The 16,459-nt window shown below is 48.5% G+C and overlaps 1 protein-coding gene across 2 annotated transcripts; it reads right to left on the bottom strand.

Annotated features, from left to right (window-relative positions):
• Window positions 1-290: 290 nt before the first annotated feature.
• On the bottom strand, window positions 291-14,636 carry MARVELD3 (MARVEL domain containing 3). Of its 2 annotated transcripts, none has more exons than XM_047789787.1 (3): window positions 14,152-14,636; window positions 11,608-11,735; window positions 291-1,839 (listed from the first exon to the last, which is right to left on the bottom strand). In XM_047789787.1, exons 1-3 carry the CDS (start codon window positions 14,556-14,558, stop codon window positions 1,202-1,204), a joined length of 1,173 nt encoding a protein of 390 aa, XP_047645743.1. In that variant the 5' UTR covers window positions 14,559-14,636; the 3' UTR covers window positions 291-1,201. The 2 variants fall into 2 exon arrangements, with proteins under 2 accessions (XP_047645743.1, XP_047645742.1); XM_047789786.1 differs by lacking the exon at window positions 291-1,839 and adding an exon at window positions 5,072-6,574 and having other exon boundaries at window positions 14,152-14,621.
• Window positions 14,637-16,459: the final 1,823 nt, after the last annotated feature.

Here is a 16,459-nt window from a genome sequence, read left to right as displayed (position 1 = left end):
TGTTAATAGACACTTTGGTATACACTGAAACAGGCTTCCGTTTGCTGATTTCTTATTAACTATATAGATTCGAGAGTCCGAGATTTATGTCAAAATTGCTGTTTTTATAATGAACCAAAACTTGCCTTGAATTTATTAAGTTCAATCTAACTTATGAAAATAAAACATGGAAAAAGAGGATAAGGAAAAAAATACCCTTTATAAGAACATGTATATTTCTAGTTGCACCTGACATGCATTGAACATCTGAGTCTAGTTGTAAAGTATAAGAACAGCTTTCAAACTTTAGATTAAAATTATTGAAAGAAATTTATTTTTGAGATTCGGTGTTAGTGATCTGTTACCTTATGGAAACGATTCAGGGTCAGGAGAGATTACAATCAAAATGGAAAACCTACTCTGTAGGGCGCTGGAAGGGATGCAGAAATAAAGAAGCCTCCAAGGAAAATCAACGGCTTTATCTTTGCAGGCAGCTGAATAACACAGTTAAGAAGTTGGTGAATTTTATTTCTCACTATTTGAAAGCCTCATATTTCAGGAAAGTGAATTCCAGTCGAGTGACTTGACACAAAAAGAAACTGGCTTGGAAAAGTGGCAAAAATCATTTTCTCTGAGCCCTAACACAGGGATCCCGAGAAGGAACAAGCAGGCTGAAAGCACCTGCCCTCAGGCACCAGGGATCCAGCCTCCGGCCTCTGGCCTCTGATGGAGAAAGGCTTCCTGGGACCCATGAGGTTACTGTGTGGTCACCATACACTGTCCTACGGGCAGGAGAGTTTTCCTCCGGGAGAGAGTCAGAAGGTAATTTCTCAGTTGGAATCTCAACTGGGATTAAAATCATTGCTCTGGGATCAAGCAGAGCTCGCGGGGGGTTGGGGGGTGGAATGGCATGTTTTTCTTAGTGACTTTAGTTGGGACAATCAAGATATCTCTCCTGTAAACACTGAGCCAAATCATAACTGTACGATAGGCAAACTTAGATGTAGGCTTTGTAGCAAAGGTGGAGGTATTTTTTTCAAGCTCTCAGCCAACAAGACATTGATGGAAAAATGGGATGGTTGTCTAGCTTTGCACTGGTGCCAAAGGAAGCGCTCACAAAATCAAGAATGTCAAAACATTTGCCTCATGCTCGATTTTCATGGGCCCGTCTTTTTGAGAGAAGCAAGGGAGGTGGGTTGACTTTTAGGTTCCCAAAGAAGACTCAGAGTGTTCCAGACCACAGGTATTCCGGTGCGTCCACGTAGCCTCTGTGCGGTTCTCGGCTGGCTTGGCCGTGCTTCTGTTCCCGGTAGCCCCGCAGGGCCAGCACCACGCTGGCACCGTACATCATCACCAGCAGACAGGCAAAGGTGGCTGCTGCTCCATCCGTGCCTGCCAGCTGGCAGTTCATCCAGGTGAGACCCTTGCGGGCATAGACCCTCTCTCGTGTCCTGCAGGTGTCTGTGGCATTGATCTGCAAGGCCGCGTGTAGGTAAACACCGATGCCCGCGCAGTAGCCCACTGCTGCCAGGAGGCTGAAGGCGGCCTCCAGCAGGAGCCACCTCCTCGGCAGTTTGTTTAGACTCTTGGCTCCTCGGAGTAAAACACCCATGGTGAGGACACCCAGCCCCAGAGAAACAGCCACGCCGCCATATATCAGTGGTGCCCGGAGAATCGTGTACTGCTGGTCCAGCTGCCGAACCTGCTCCAGCTCAGTGCCCTCAAACGGTGAGTAATAATTGTTCCCAAAGCCGCCGCCGCTGGCAAAGCTGGCGCTGAATCCCGCAAGGACAAAGTAGGAGGCCACGATACACATGAGAACCATCCCATTCAGTATCACCTCCACTATCTGTATCACACCTAGGAGGAGAGAGATTGGGGATTTAACACTGACAGCACTCACCCAGGCAAACTCCACGGTCAGACAAGAGAAACAGTACCTGATGCTGGGGACACTGTCGGATTCAACCATAACATCCTTGGGTTTTGTTTTTTATACTCACGTTGGAAAAATCTAAATTAAGATTTTTTAGATTTGGCGTTCCCATCGTGGCTCAGTGGAAACGAATCTGACTAGTATCCATGAGGACACAGGTTCGATCTCTGGCCGCACTCAGTGGGTTAAGGATCCTGCATTGCCATGAGCTTCCATGTAGGTTGCAGACTCGGCTCGGATCCCGCGTTGCTGTGGCTGTGGTGTAGGTCAGCGGCTATAGCTCTGATTCGACCCCGACCTGGGAACCTCCACATGCTGCAGGTGTGGCCCTAAAAAGACAAAAAAAAAAAAGAAGAATTACGGAGCTGGAGAACAGATCCATGGTTTTCGGGGGATGGAGATGCGTGGGGGAGGGGGGTGACTTAGGGGAAAGCACTAGGGGTGTTGGATGAGGGGGGGCAGTTCTGTGGCTGGGCGTGACGGTCACATGAACCTATACATGTGATAAGGCCGCACAGACCTACACTCACACCAACCCGAGTGCATGGAGAACTGGCAAAATCCAAACGAGCTCTGGAGGTTGTCAGTTTCCTGGTTGTGATACTGCACTATCGCCACCAGCGGGGAAAACTGGGCTAGGGGAATGCAGGATCTCTCCTATAGTAGCCATGTTTTGTGCGTCTATAATTATTTCATATTTTAAATGTGTTAAAAAATCAAATAGACATAAAGTGGTATAAATTAAGGAAAGTCACCCATGTCCCTAACTACTCTGTTCTCTGCCCCCAGTCACTTTCGTTATTTTCGTTATTTTCCAGTATAACTTTCCAGCATTCCTTGATGCAAGTAAGAATACTGAGATCTGAATTTCATCCTCCTTTCCCTGGATGTGTCACACGGGAGCAGGCCGCATGCACCACTCTGCATCGTGCATTTCTCGTTTACTCTTCCTAGAAAGGTTTCCAGATCAGCGCCCACCATGTGCACATGCTGTTATGTGGCCTCCAGCCCCGTTGTGTGGATGGACCAGACTGTTTATCGGGGATCCTCCTGCTGGATACATGGCCTGTGCAATTAGAGGGGTTCTTGCAGGTTTAAGGAACCCACAAATGCCATGGGGCAGCAGAAGCCAACAGGTATATGGAGTCGAATGTCTTCTTGTCTGTCACTGACAGAGACCCCAGCCTCTTAGGCGAATTCCTGGGAGAAGACCTCCTGTCATTCCCTTGGAGGTCAGAGGTGAGGGAGAAGCATATGGACCGAGAGTGGGAATGCCAGGCTCACACGCCCGCTCTTTCCTGCCTCGTGCCCAAGGCACTGACTCTAAGCCTCAGACCCTTCATCTGACAAGTGAAGATAAGGCCTGTCTGTCTTATCCCACAGGGCTAGGGTGGGACCCAAATGAGAGTAAGTGCGTGACGGGTGCCTGGAGAGAGTCATAAAGTTTATACAACTGGATGGCGATGCTCCCCAGTAAAATTTATACAATGGAAGCGATTATTAGTAAGAGACATAAGAAGAAATGGGACAGGAGTTCCCACTGTGGCTCAGCAGTAACAAACCTGACTAGTATCCATGAAGACGCGGGTTCAATCCCTGGCCTCGCTCAGTGGGTGGGGGATCCGTTGTTGCCATGAGCTGTGGTGTAGGTTGCAGACTCGGCTCGGATCTGGCATTGCTGTGGCTGTGGCTGTGGTGTAGGCTAGCAGCTACAACTCTAATTCAATCCCTTAGCCTGGGAACCTCCATATGCCATGGGTGTGGCCCTAAAAGAGACAAAAAAAGAAAAAGAAGAAATGGGACAAATTTATGAAAAGCGTGGTTTCCCAGAAATCAGGAAACCCTCTAATACCCAAGGGGGCATCATGATGTTTATCACTGGCTGCTAAAGACCAGCGTCTAACACACTCGGGCAACAGCTATGGGCTTGCTGACCCCATCTTCTGCTGGGCCCACACACATTCCTAGGCGGTTCACGGGACACAGCAATTAAGAGCTCTGCTCTGACAGTTGAGAAGCTACATTCCTCTAAGTTAAATCTGAAAATAACATCAGACCAGAACTGCCCACTCTCCACCCAGGCACCATAAGCTACTGGCTACTCTCCCTACTGCAGGGCAAGCGAATTGACCCGGACACCCCTCTAATTCATGGCGAGTCGCTGTCCTCCCCCCCCACCCCCCGCAACACCTTTCTCTGCCTTGGTGTCCCCTCCGGGTGCAGGTTAACGTCTCACCCTGAAGGGGAGCAGAAATACTGTGACCACTGCAGAGTATGGACAACCTGGACATTCCTCCTGGGCCAGATTCTGCCAAACGGCAGCTCATGCCTGGTAGGCTGCGGTGTGATGTATCTGGATCTTGTCCACCCCCCTCCACTGACCACAACAGTCAGGAGTGAATGGCCCATTGCCGGGTCCAGCGATGAAGGAATATGACCACTGAATATTACCAGAGTATTGGACAGGCCTGACCTGGCTTCACTGAAAACCTCAGATGGGCTCAGGTACTTCCAGGTATGCTCACAGACATCTGGAGAAAAGCGTGGCTACCAGAGCTAGCAGTTTATCCCTACAGTGGGATGGAACAAGTCTCTGGAGAGACAGCAGAAGGCTCTGTAGAGGGAAGCGGAGACTGAAACAGACAGGAGACTTTTATCATAAAACAGCACCTTTTTGGGTGAGGCTGCCTTTGTGGCTGGTCGTTTAATATTCTGCTTAATTATACGCCTACTATCTGCCTTGTCACTGTAAATATGAAAAAAACGGAGGGGAGCAACTCAAACTTTTAAAACTTTTTTCTAAAATAAAACTAGGAGTTCCCTGGTGGCTCAGTGGGTTAAGGACCTCGTGTTGTCACTGCTGTGCATGGGTTTAATCCCTGGCCCCGGGGAACACCTACATGCTGCAAGCACAGCCAAAAGAAAAATTAAAATAAAACTAATATGTGTGCAGTCAGGTCCTACATAAAATGAAACAAAAATCTCCTCTCCAGAAGCAAATACTATTATTTCTTATATATTCTTTAAGAAGTTTTATAATAATTTTCAAGCAAGAAAATGTACTTCCTTTTCTAAATCCAAATGGAACTCACCTTTTAAACATAATAAGTACGGAAATTATACTGTAAATGTAAAGAGAACCATCACCTCCAAAAGTAAAATTTCTCTTTGGATTTTTATTGGAGTCAAACAAAGCAAAGAACAGATTCACTTGTACCAAGAATATGTGGTAATGGGCCACAGGTCATAATTAACCATGTAGTAAGAACCCATGAAATTGGCCACAAGTAGCATTCTTCTGCTGGGAAAGATTTTACATTCTTTAATTTGGGATGGATCCTGAATTCCAGATGTTGAGCCGAATTCCTCATACAATGGTATATTTACAAGAGGACAAAACACTTATTGAGCTTTCAAGCCCATTGTGAGGGGCTTATTAGAATAGCTTCTTTGCAACCCAGTGGACTTATCTGATTCCTCTTTCCTCAGCCCCCGCCTCCCTCCAACTTAAATCTTAGAGAAACAGTCTCCCCAGCATCCCCACTCCTGCCATCCAGAGCCTTCGGGAAGTGAAGGACCCTGAGAGTTCAGTAAGGAAAGCAATTCGAAGCTAATCAGCCTGAGGCAGTTGTATTTAGAGAACTTCGGGCTGAACTACTGTTTCCCATCCATGTGGCTTTTCATGAACTCTGAGGATACGGTTCTTCAAATTCACTTGATTATCTCCCTTTATTTACTGAAGTCTACTTTGCTGCTCCCAGGCCTTTTCCTTGTGAGTTTTGGGCTCCAGTTTTGGTTAGTGTTTGTTTGTTCCTTTGTTTGTTTGTTTAAGTAATTTTGGCGAGTCCCTCATCAACAGAGGGCTCCAGAACCAGGGCTTGTGACACCAGGCAATGCTGCCTCACGTCCCCAGGAGCCAGGCCCAGCAAACCAAACCGTCCTGTGGAGAAGTAACAGGATCGGGAAGCACCACCACAAAGTCTTCCGGGAAAACCAGTAGGTCAGCCTAACTTCCATCACTCATGCTGGGCAGCGCGTTTTAAAAAGCCTAAAATTCCAACACTTCCGCAGGCTTCTCTTTCAGCCTCCGGACCTTTCGGTAAGCCCGGAAGGCCAGCACAGCCCCCAGGGCAAAGATCCCAATGCCCAGGACAGCAAAGATTCCAGCTCCTATGTCTCCCCCATGGAAACTGCAGCCGAAGCCACTGTATCCTTTGCTCTGGTAGAGCGCCTCCCTCTCCTGACACACAGGAGAGGCGTAGGCAGCGGACAGGTTGTGGAAGTAGAAGTACAAGGCGGGGATGTAGGCGCAGGCGACGAGCATGCCCAACAAGCCTTCGACCACCAGCCACAGGGGACAGTGCCACGGGACCCGCAGGACGCCCACGGCGATGAGGAGGCAGCAGAAAGCCATGAGGGCGCCACTGCAGGCCATGGCTACGGTGACTGTGGGCAGCTTTAGCTGGTAGAACTGGACGTCCAGCTGCTGGGCTTTCTCCCCATCAGCACCGCTGAAGCCACTGTAAGCCCCTCCATACTGGTAGTAGTAAATGCCCCCCAGGCTGGTGATGCCCGTGTAGCCCCCCGTGGAATTGTAAGACACAGAGCTGCAGGCCAGGATCAGCAAGTTCAGGAGAACCTCCAGCATTTGGCAGCAGGCTGCAAAAGAAGGGCATGTTACCGTTTTTGAAGAGGCCGTGTTGCACGCGGGGACTTGCACCTGGAGGCCCGTCTTCCCTGCGGCCGCTCACACGGCGGCGGCCGGCTCTTTACTCTGCGCTCGGGGAGGCCTGGGCAGCCAAAGCTGCCTGATGAGCAGGAGATGGTGGCAGGGAACTGTGGTCTCCAGAAATGATGTCGGGAGTACGTTGGGCCGAGAAGGGCAACTCTCCAAAGAGCAAAGCAGCCCCATGTGGGCCGCGGGGCGATGTGGGGAGGATGTGTCCCGTGAGCGGAAAGAAAGGCGTCCTATCTAGACACCCTAGCGCTCCCCTGCCAAGAAGACTAAAAAACAGCTATGCCCTCTTTGGATGTGCTTTGGGGCCAGCTTCACTTTGAAAGAGGAAACGTCTCCAAGGGTGAAGGGAATTACAACATAGCGTTGAGAACATAAACGATGAAGTCGGAAAAAAGCGTGGAAGTTATCCATCAAAATGTTAACCTCGGTTTGTATGTATTAGAAGTGGGAAAGGGTAGGTTAATTAAACCTAGAAGGCTCACTGAATGAAGCAGCAGAATTGGTTGTACTGTTCTTAAACTTTAATTCAACAAGTATGTTTTAAAGTTTACTTTTATTTTCTTTCAGTTTCCCTAAAGAGCAGATCTGGGCTATGATACTTCCCAGGGCTGGATTTTTTTTTTTTCAGAACCCTCGGCAGCTTTGTCTTGGGCAGTGAAACAGCTTTAGCTCTTCCACCAAAGTGGGCTGCTTTGCTTAAAGTCAGCTTTATTGTGATCCAACTCATATACAACAAAAAGATCTGCATTAAGCATACAGCTTGATGAATTTTGACAAAGAGCTATGCTGTGCAGTCATCAAGATATAGACTGTTTTCATATCTAGAAAGTTCCCTGGTAACACGTTGCGGTGAACTTCCTCCTCAGGCCACATGCTCTCCACCATCAGGAATTAGGTTTGTTTTTTCCTAAGATTTCATGCAAATGGACTCATACAGTTATATACCGTCCTGTGTGTAGCTCCTTTTTCTCAGCGTGATATAAAGTTGGGTGCTTCTGAGCTGGGAGGTGTACGTGCTGGTACAGTTCTAAAGGGTCACCTGACTGTAGGGTGAGGCCGTCCTATCTCCCTGGCTCTTAAAGAACCGCATTTGTCTTAGTATGAAGCTGTGTTACACCTGTGCATTCCCTAATTGAAACCATGTCCTCTCACAAATCAGCTTTACACTTTGCAATTTCCTCCCCAAATGCAAACAAATTATTGATTTCTTCAATTATAAAAGTAATGCACCCTGATGGTCTTTTTGTCTTTTCTAGGGCCACTCCCACGGCATATGGAGGTTCCCAGGCTAGGGGTTGAATCAGAGCTGTAGCCGCCAGCCTACGCCAGAGCCACAGCAACGCAGGATCCGAGCCGCATCTGCGACCTACACCACAGCTCACGGCAATGCCGGATCGTTAACCCACTGAGCAAGGGCAGGGACCGAACCCGCAACCTCATGCTTCCTAGTCGGATTTGTTAACCACTGCTCCACAATGGGAACTCCAATGTTGGAAAATCTTGATAAAACAGAAATATACATTGTAAAAATTATCTAAAATCCAAACAATAAAAATAACCACTGTTACCACTACTTTCTCTTCTGGACTTTTTTTTTTTTTTTTTGGCTGCACCCATGGCATGTGAAAGTTCCCAGGCCAGGGATAGAGCTTGTGCCATGGCAGTGACCAGGGCCACAACAGTGACAACACTGGATCCTTAACCCACTGAGCCACCAGGGAACAAACACCTGTTCTGGACTTTTCTACCACATGTGCATACTTTTTGCTGTTGTTGATTTCCTTTTAGGTAAGAAGAGGGTTCTAGTCTCTCTATATAACCCATTTTTCCACTTAATATAGTGTGAACATTTTTTCTACCTCAGCAAATATGTTCCCTTAATATTTTCACTTTTTAATTTGTTATTTTATTTTATTTTGGCAGTGCTCATGCATATGAAAGTTCCTGGGCCACGGGTTGAACCTGCACCACAGCAGTGACCTGAGCCACAACAGTGACAATGCCAGATCCTTAACCCACTGTGCCACCAGGGAACTCCATTTTACTTCATATTTTTAAAGGCAGTGTAGAATGTTACAATGAATTTAAATAATTCCAACATAAATGACATTTAGGCTTTTCCTGATGTTTTGCCATTGGGAGAGATAGATGCTATGTATTTCTTAATAGAGTTTGAGGAGAACAGAGGCTCCACAAGCGCTATTTCTGCTATAACGTTAATAGAATCAGAAAGCATCAGGGCTAGAGGAGAGGTCTGGTGGCATGTGCTTTTAAAAAGAAAGGCCTAGAGCCTCTCTATGCCTTACTTGCCCCTTGAAAGGATCTGGTTCACTGAGTCAGCATCTCTCTTTACTAAGAAGCAGCAGTGCATTTTAGGTCATTCCTTCTTCTGATTCTGGCTGAATCCTTCAGATCTGTTAATGAGTTAACACTCTTAAAGTCAAGTCAATTGAAATCTTAATATAAGCTCAGTCAGTTAAGCAGTGGGTTAGGGTATTAAATAAACATATAGAGGGGGTGGAGCATGCAATTTGAGAGGCCGAAACCTCACAACTATCCCTCGGACCCTTTTCAGGGCGACCACAAGTCCGTGCCATTGACACTGAGAAGCCATCTCCAAAACCACAATGCCAGGCTCTGTGTGACAGACAGCACCCCTGACTGCAGAGATCACAGCCTTTGGGGAGAGAATGAAATTAAACCTTTAAGGCTGCTTTGCACCTAAGGCTACAAGCTGAATGCAGACCCCACCCTTTTATTTATTTATAATTATTATTATTTTAAATACTTTTCCTGTTACACTGGCCCAGCACTCCTTTTACAAGCTTCTCCATCACTGTTGGAGCACAAGGGCCTAAAGGGAGAGGAAGAGGACAGAAGGGAAAGGAGACGCTGTTCCAAATGCAAATTGGGAGGAGCCGGGAGGGGAGCAGACCAGTACCTTCTTCCCAGGGAACTGCTCACTCGTCACTGGTCCCTCCTGTTGTTTCATGTATTACTTCATAATAAATGAGCACAATCCATGCATGCCCAGGATTCCGTGATCTGATATGCGCACTCGACATTTGCTCTTGGTTTTTATCTGATCTTTATCCTCAGCCTTTAAAGATGTTAGTAGCCGAGGAGTCATGCCTGTAACCATGAGTTCGGGGTTTATCTCTTTTTGTCAGTGTCCCTTGGACTTCCTCACGGTGACTCAGCCCCAACTGCAGGGTCTCCCCAGGAAGTTAGAGCCACAGCTGCCTACTCTTTTTGCCAGTTTGTCGCAGGGGGATGTCATTTTACCAATGAGGAAAAGAAGTCACAAAAAATCCCCTCTAAGAGGAGGCTGAAAACCTTCAGGCGACCTCTACCCTGGCATGCAGTTCCTGCTTGCGACAAGTCCCCGGTGTTTAAGGGCTGTGTCTCTCCACACAACACAGCATTGTGTATTTATATGGGTCCCTGCATGTCCAGAGATCTTTTCTAAGCCTTCATTTGTTAGCTGCTGCTGTTGAATCATCCTTTCACTATCTCAACTCAGAAACCCAACCTCTAGGCCCAAAGCCAAATAGCCAGAAGCAATCAAAGCTAAATCAAGGTGTGTTTTGATGGGGTCCCCTGGCAAGCTCTGCCCTCTCTTGGTAAATCAATCACAGAAGAATACTTCTACAGAGAAACCTGTTAAGCAGCCTCGGGCTTCTTCCTACTATTTATATCATCCAGAGAAGAAGGTTAAAAAAGGAAGGGAGGTCGGAAAGGAAGAAAGACAGGCAGAAAGAAAGAAAGGGAGGGAGTAAAATAAAGGGGGGGGGGGAGGGAGGAGGAAGGAAGAAAAACAGAAGAGAAAGAGATCAAGCATGTAAACCATTTCAGGCCTTAGCGTCAGGGAAGCTCTTAAGTTTCAATTCCAGCTGCTCATTTAACAGTTGTGTGACTGCGTAACTTATTGCAACCTCTCCCTGCCTTAGGAGCTGTTGAGAGAACTAAAAGCAACAGGGTGTGCCCAAGTGTGTAAACGAGAGTGAGGATTCTTGTACCTGGATTGCCTGGAGCTCATCCGTGAAAGTCCTACATAATTCTGTAAGAGCGAATTTCATTGTAATCAGCCTAAGAGACATCTTCAGGTATTAAGTTCCCTGATTTTTCTCCCTTAGGCTGAGAACTTTTCCCCCTTTAGTCACAGGCAGCCTAGGAATATTTCTCACCAAATCCTGTGAGCCGTAAGGGCTCACGCTGACAAACCAGATTTTCTTCTTCGTAGGCAAGGGCAGCCTGGTGCCAGGGTGGGAACGCTGGGAAACCACATTTGGCGCTGACACATGGTATCGTGTACGTGTTCTTAAGGGTGTGTTTTCTTTTGTTTCTGTTTGTTTTCAATGAAACAGAATAGGATAGACATTGTCAGTGTACTTGGTATGTGATAGGGTCTTACTGTTTCAGGCTGTATGTGCGTGTGCGTGTGCGCATGCGCGCCCAACGCGCGCGCGCTCAGGGGCACACACGTGAACTCATTCTTAGTGTAAAAGGTATTTCTTACTGTGGGTCTCAGTCAACAGCACTTAACAGCCGTGAGGGCGTGTTTGGGCATCCATTCTCCTATCCCGGGGCACGAGCTCAGCCTGGCTCCCATCTCCAGGTGCTCTTCCTTCTCTAACGCTCCTGGCTCTGCCTGCGGCTCCACCTGCAGCCTGAAAACTGCAGCCATGGCTGCTTCGCCAGACCCCGGGCACGTCCATCTCCATTCGAGGAGAAACCCGGGAAAGCCAGCCGCCCCTCGCAGACAGGCCTACCTTTTCTAAGCAAAGGGGAACCTCATGCCTACCTTTTCAATCAAAGGGGAAGCAAAGTATGAAAATGAAAATGCTAGAAACCAAAAGGAAGTCTGCTTCAATTTTCATTTCACCAGCTCGGACCCCTTCGGAACCGCCAGCAACAGTAAGTAAATGGTTGAACCACCTTCCACATGGCTCACCTCTCCCGGTGCACAGGTATCTGCACTTGTGGCATTCCAGGAGTCCTTCAGCCTCTGACTGGTAATATTCCACTTCCTCTAGCCCAGGCCCAGGGTTCGAGAGCTGGTATCTCCCTGAAGTGCGTTCACTATAAACAAACACAAACATGGCCATTAGGGGGCTTCACATTCGGGAGCTTGCTTGGCAGTAGAACTCAGGACGCCTCATGCTGGGTCTAGACATTAAAGAATGTGCAGGACAGAAAATCTGCTGCAGTATTTCGTACTCCAGAAAAACTTTCTGGTTCGGTGCCTCCACAGGGCATCCAGATACTTGGCCCAATTCCGCTAAGGGCCTCACTTATCCGTGTAATTCTGAGCCCTGCCTTGGATGCTGGCAGCTGCCTAGGGGGGCTTTTCAGTTCAGCGAGGAGGAACAGACCCTTTTCAAAACTAGTTTGCATTCACAGGACTCTGATGCCCAGGCTGGTATTCTCTTCCTTCCCTTGTTATTTTGGCAAGAGTTGAATCAGAAATTTTTCTCAAGGTTATGGGTGGTACCATAACTTTGGACATTCTTCATAGCTCACTCTCTTCCTTTGCCAGCCCGACTCCTGCAGGAAACATTCCAGAGCCCAATCAGGGCCCTAGCTCTATTCTCTCTGAATCCGTCCCTCTGGAGTAGCTCACATGCTGCAATTGGCTGGTTTGCTTGTGGGTCACCTCGAGACTGTGGACACTGTGAGTCGATCTCTGCTATCTCTGGCTCTACCTCCCATCTATTAAATAAATGCTTGTTATGTGGAGGAGAGACAGAAATAAATCGCTCTTGGTTTCAAACCACCTAGTGTCTTTGAGCAAAAGAAGCAAACATTCCCTTCACTGGCTTTGGGGCTGGGACAGGGTGGGGGATGTCGAGCAGGGGGATCAGGACACCAGTTTAGAAGAAAACCTAAAACTGAAGCTCTGGGAAGTTCCTGTGTGGGGCAGTGGGTTAAGGATCTGGCATTGCCACAACTAGGGCACAGGTGGCAACTTGGGCACAGGTTTGATCCCTGGCCCGGGAACTTTGACCTTTTGTGGGTATGGCCAAAAAAATAAAAACAAAACAATAAACCTGAAGCTCTGGATTTTCCCAGGTCAGGCACAGGCAATGCAGTGTGGCTTTCGGCAGGGACACAAAAGCTAGTGCCTGTGTTTGGACACACCCTTTATCACCATTTGGCTAGTTAGTTCTAGATAAGGTAACATAAACTCAGGATAGTAGCTTTCCCGCTGTGTGGACACAACCCGGAAAGAGACTGGGCTTAAGCCTCCAAGTCCCATAGCAGAGAGGAACTTGGACTCCTCTTAGGAATAAGGGTAGGTGTCAAAAACCAGAAGCAGTCTTTACTCCAATACCTGGCTGTCCCCTTCTTGGCCTGGCACCTAATCTGAGCATTCAGTAATATGTGGGAGTTGGATGGAATGTGCAACGAAGAAAAGACCACCTCCTGAGTTCCCATTGTGGCTCAGTGCTAACGCACCCGACTGATGTCCGTGAGGATGCAGGTTCAATCCCTGGCCTCACTCAGTGTGTTAAGGATCCGGCATTGCCACAAGCTGAGATGTAAGTTACAGACGTGGCTTGGATCTGTTGTTGCTGCAGCTCTGATTCAATCCCTAGCCTGGGAACTTCCATATGCCACAGGTGCGGGCCCCAAAAGACAGACAGACAAACAAACAAACAAAAAACACCTCCTTAGAAGGGGGGTGGGTGTCATCCAGGACCACTGCCTCTCCTCAGTCTCTCCCAGATCACAAAGTCTTCCAGAATATCATGATGCTCTCACCTCCAGGCCTTCCAGGAACTTTGTTTTATCAGGTAGGGTTGACAAGATTCCTTCATTCAGGAGGGTAGATTCCGAAACAGTCGTGGGATCAGGCTGAGGCTGCCCAGAAAGACCTCCCTCACAAAGGGGCGGGGGAACCTCTGCCCTTTGGGGCTGAGTTTTCGGTACGTTCAGTTCTTCAGCTAAAAGTGTTGCTTCTTCCAGCTGTCTGGTTTTGAAATACATATATGTTCCTGAGAGGGGTTACACATTAAACTATGAATTCTTCATGGGTCTGACTTTATTAGGCCGGGGCTTCCAGGGAATGAGACTTTGGGTTTTGAATCACTGGACAAGGGTGTGAAGCTCCAGGGGGCGGTCCTGTGGTCACAGGACGACAGGGAGGAGCCTCAGGTTAACCCCACCCACCCAGCCTCCCGCCCACCCCTTCCCATTTCTAGTCCTGAAGTCCTTTCTTCCTCTTTACCTGGTCCCGAGCAGTGCAACGAGGCGGGGGGCGGGGGGGGGGGCGGTTAGGGGGGACGTTCTCTGCTTTGTTAATCGTTCAGGTCCAGAAGTGAGGACACTGTAAGCTTTTCCTTCCCTCCCAGATCCCCTCTAAGAGCTCAAAAGGGAGGAATCGCACTTCCTTTAAACCCACTTCCAAGGACAAGTCTCTGGGGCGTAGAGCAGCGCAGGCGGGCCTCAGACCGAGGCTTTCTCCCGGCCGAGGTCAAGCCCTCTCCCACCTCACCTTTCCGGTCCGCGGCGTTCAAGGCCCCCCTTCCGCGAGGATGGTGGCTTCGGGGTTTCCCAAGGCGTGGGCCAGGGTGGCGGGGCTGGGTCCCAAGTCGGCTGCCGGGGTCCGTCCCGCGTCCGACTTGGGCGAGATTTTTCTGAGACTCTTTGTTCACTTCCATGATGGTCCCCAGCCCTGTGTCTGTCCTGGTGGGAGTGTCGGTCCCTTTCCCTGTCGCGGTCCCTCCTTTCCCTGTCGCGGTCCCTGTCCCTTCGCTCTCCCCCGTTTCTCTCCCTTCGTGGGTCCCCAGCTCTGTCCCACTGTCGCTCGGGGTGGCGATCTCGGTCCGGGCTAGGGTGCCGGTCTGGATCCCGCTCTCTCGGCCGAGTCCGGGGCTCTCGAGTCCCCGACGTGCGTTCCATGGCCGAGTTCCGCGTCCCCGCCCCAGAGCGACCCGAGGGCAACAATCCACAAGTTTCCCCGGCAGGTGGCCAAGCCCGGAGGCGGGGCCAGGTGGGGCGGGCCGCTTACCTGCGCGCACGCGCCCTAACCCCGCTGAGGGCCAGTAGGCGTTCACCGGCAGGGTGCGCCCCTGAGCGCGGCCAGGGGTCTGGGCGCTAGCGTTCCGGGGTTTGGTGGGGTCCTGGAGCGTCGAGATGCTTTACACACCTGGGAGAGACCTACCGCCCGCCCTCCTGCCCGTCGGCTCTGATATCCACTCCGTTACGTCTGCAAGACGGGCGGCCTAGGGAACTGAGCTCGCAGCTAACAGCTTGGGTTTTCTTTGCAGCGTGGACCGATCCATTCTCTCACCCATCCATCCACCCGGCCACTATCCTTCTCTTCCTCCCTCTCCTGTTATCCTCCTAACAACTGTGTTGTAGGGGACTTGAGGCCAGTTTATTTATTACAATAATCCTGGACTTAAACTTTTTTTTTTTTTAATGATGAACCCCACAGAATTGGCAACCTTTTGGCAAGTAAGGATATTTTAAAACATACAAAATTAACGTCTATTAATGAGTTCTTTCAACAAATATGTTTGAGCACCTAACCTAGCTGTCGCTGGAGATAGAGTGGTGAACTCTGCTAGTAATGCACCCATTCTAGAGTGTGTGGAAAAGGGAGAACAAGCAATAAAAAAGGAAGAAGACAATCTGACATGTAAACTGTGAGGAGGAGGGCAGGTTTCTTTATATAGATCTGGAAAGGGGCCTTTGAATTGAGTCTGGATGGTGAAGCAGCAGATGCTGTAGGGTCTCCGTGGTGAAGAGTCTGCATTTTAATCCTAAGAGTGATGGGAAGGCGTTAAAGTGTTTTGAACCAGGAGAGTGAGTGACTTGCTCTGATCTATGTTTTTAAAATAAAGATTACACTGAAGAGAAATGCAAATCAAAACTACCATGAGATATCACCTCACACCAGTCAGAATGCCATCATTAATAAATCCACAAATAACAAGTGCTGGAGGGGCTGTGGAGAAAAGGGAACCCTCCTGCACTGTTGGTGGGAATGTAAACTGGTACAGCCACTATGGAGAACAGTTTGGAGATACCTTAGAAATCTATACATAGAACTTCCATATGACCCCGCAATCCCACTCTTGGGCATCTATCCGGACAAAACTCTACTTAAAAGAGACACGTGCACCCGCATGTTCATTGCAGCACTATTCACAAGAGCCAGGACATGGAGACAACCCAAATGTCCATCGACAGAGGATTGGATTCGGAAGATGTGGTATATATACACAATGGAATACTACTCAGCCATAAAAAAGAATGACATAATGCCATTTGCAGCAACATGAATGGAACTAGAGAATCTCATACTGAGTGAAATGAGCCAGAAAGACAAAGACAAATATCATATGATATCACTTATAACTGGAATCTAATATCCAGCACAAATGAACATCTCCTTAGAAAAGAAAATCATGGACTTGGAGAAGAGACTTGTGGCTGCCTGATGGGAGGAGGAGGGAGTGGGAGGGATCGGGAGCTTGGGCTTATCAGACACAACTTAGAATAGATTTACAAGGAGATCCTGTTGAATAGCATTGAGAACTTTGTCTAAATTCTCATGTTGCAACAGAAGAAAGGGTGGGGGAAAAAATGTAATTGTAATGTATACATGTAAGGATAACCTGACCCCCTTGCTGTACAGTGGGAAAATAAAAAAAAATTATAAAAAAAAAAAAAGATTACTCTGGCTTCTGTGAGGAAGATGGACTACAGAGGCCCAAGAGTAAATTCAGGAGATGAGTTAGGAAGCAACTGGAACAGTCTAGGTGAGAGCTGGTGGTAGCTGAGTTGATGAGAAG

This window comes from Phacochoerus africanus, chromosome 8 (assembly GCF_016906955.1).
Source record: "Phacochoerus africanus isolate WHEZ1 chromosome 8, ROS_Pafr_v1, whole genome shotgun sequence".
NCBI classification, from domain to species: Eukaryota; Metazoa; Chordata; class Mammalia; order Artiodactyla; family Suidae; genus Phacochoerus; species Phacochoerus africanus.
The sequence above is the reverse complement of the archived record's forward strand: the minus strand, read 5'-3'. Positions and strand labels throughout refer to the sequence as shown.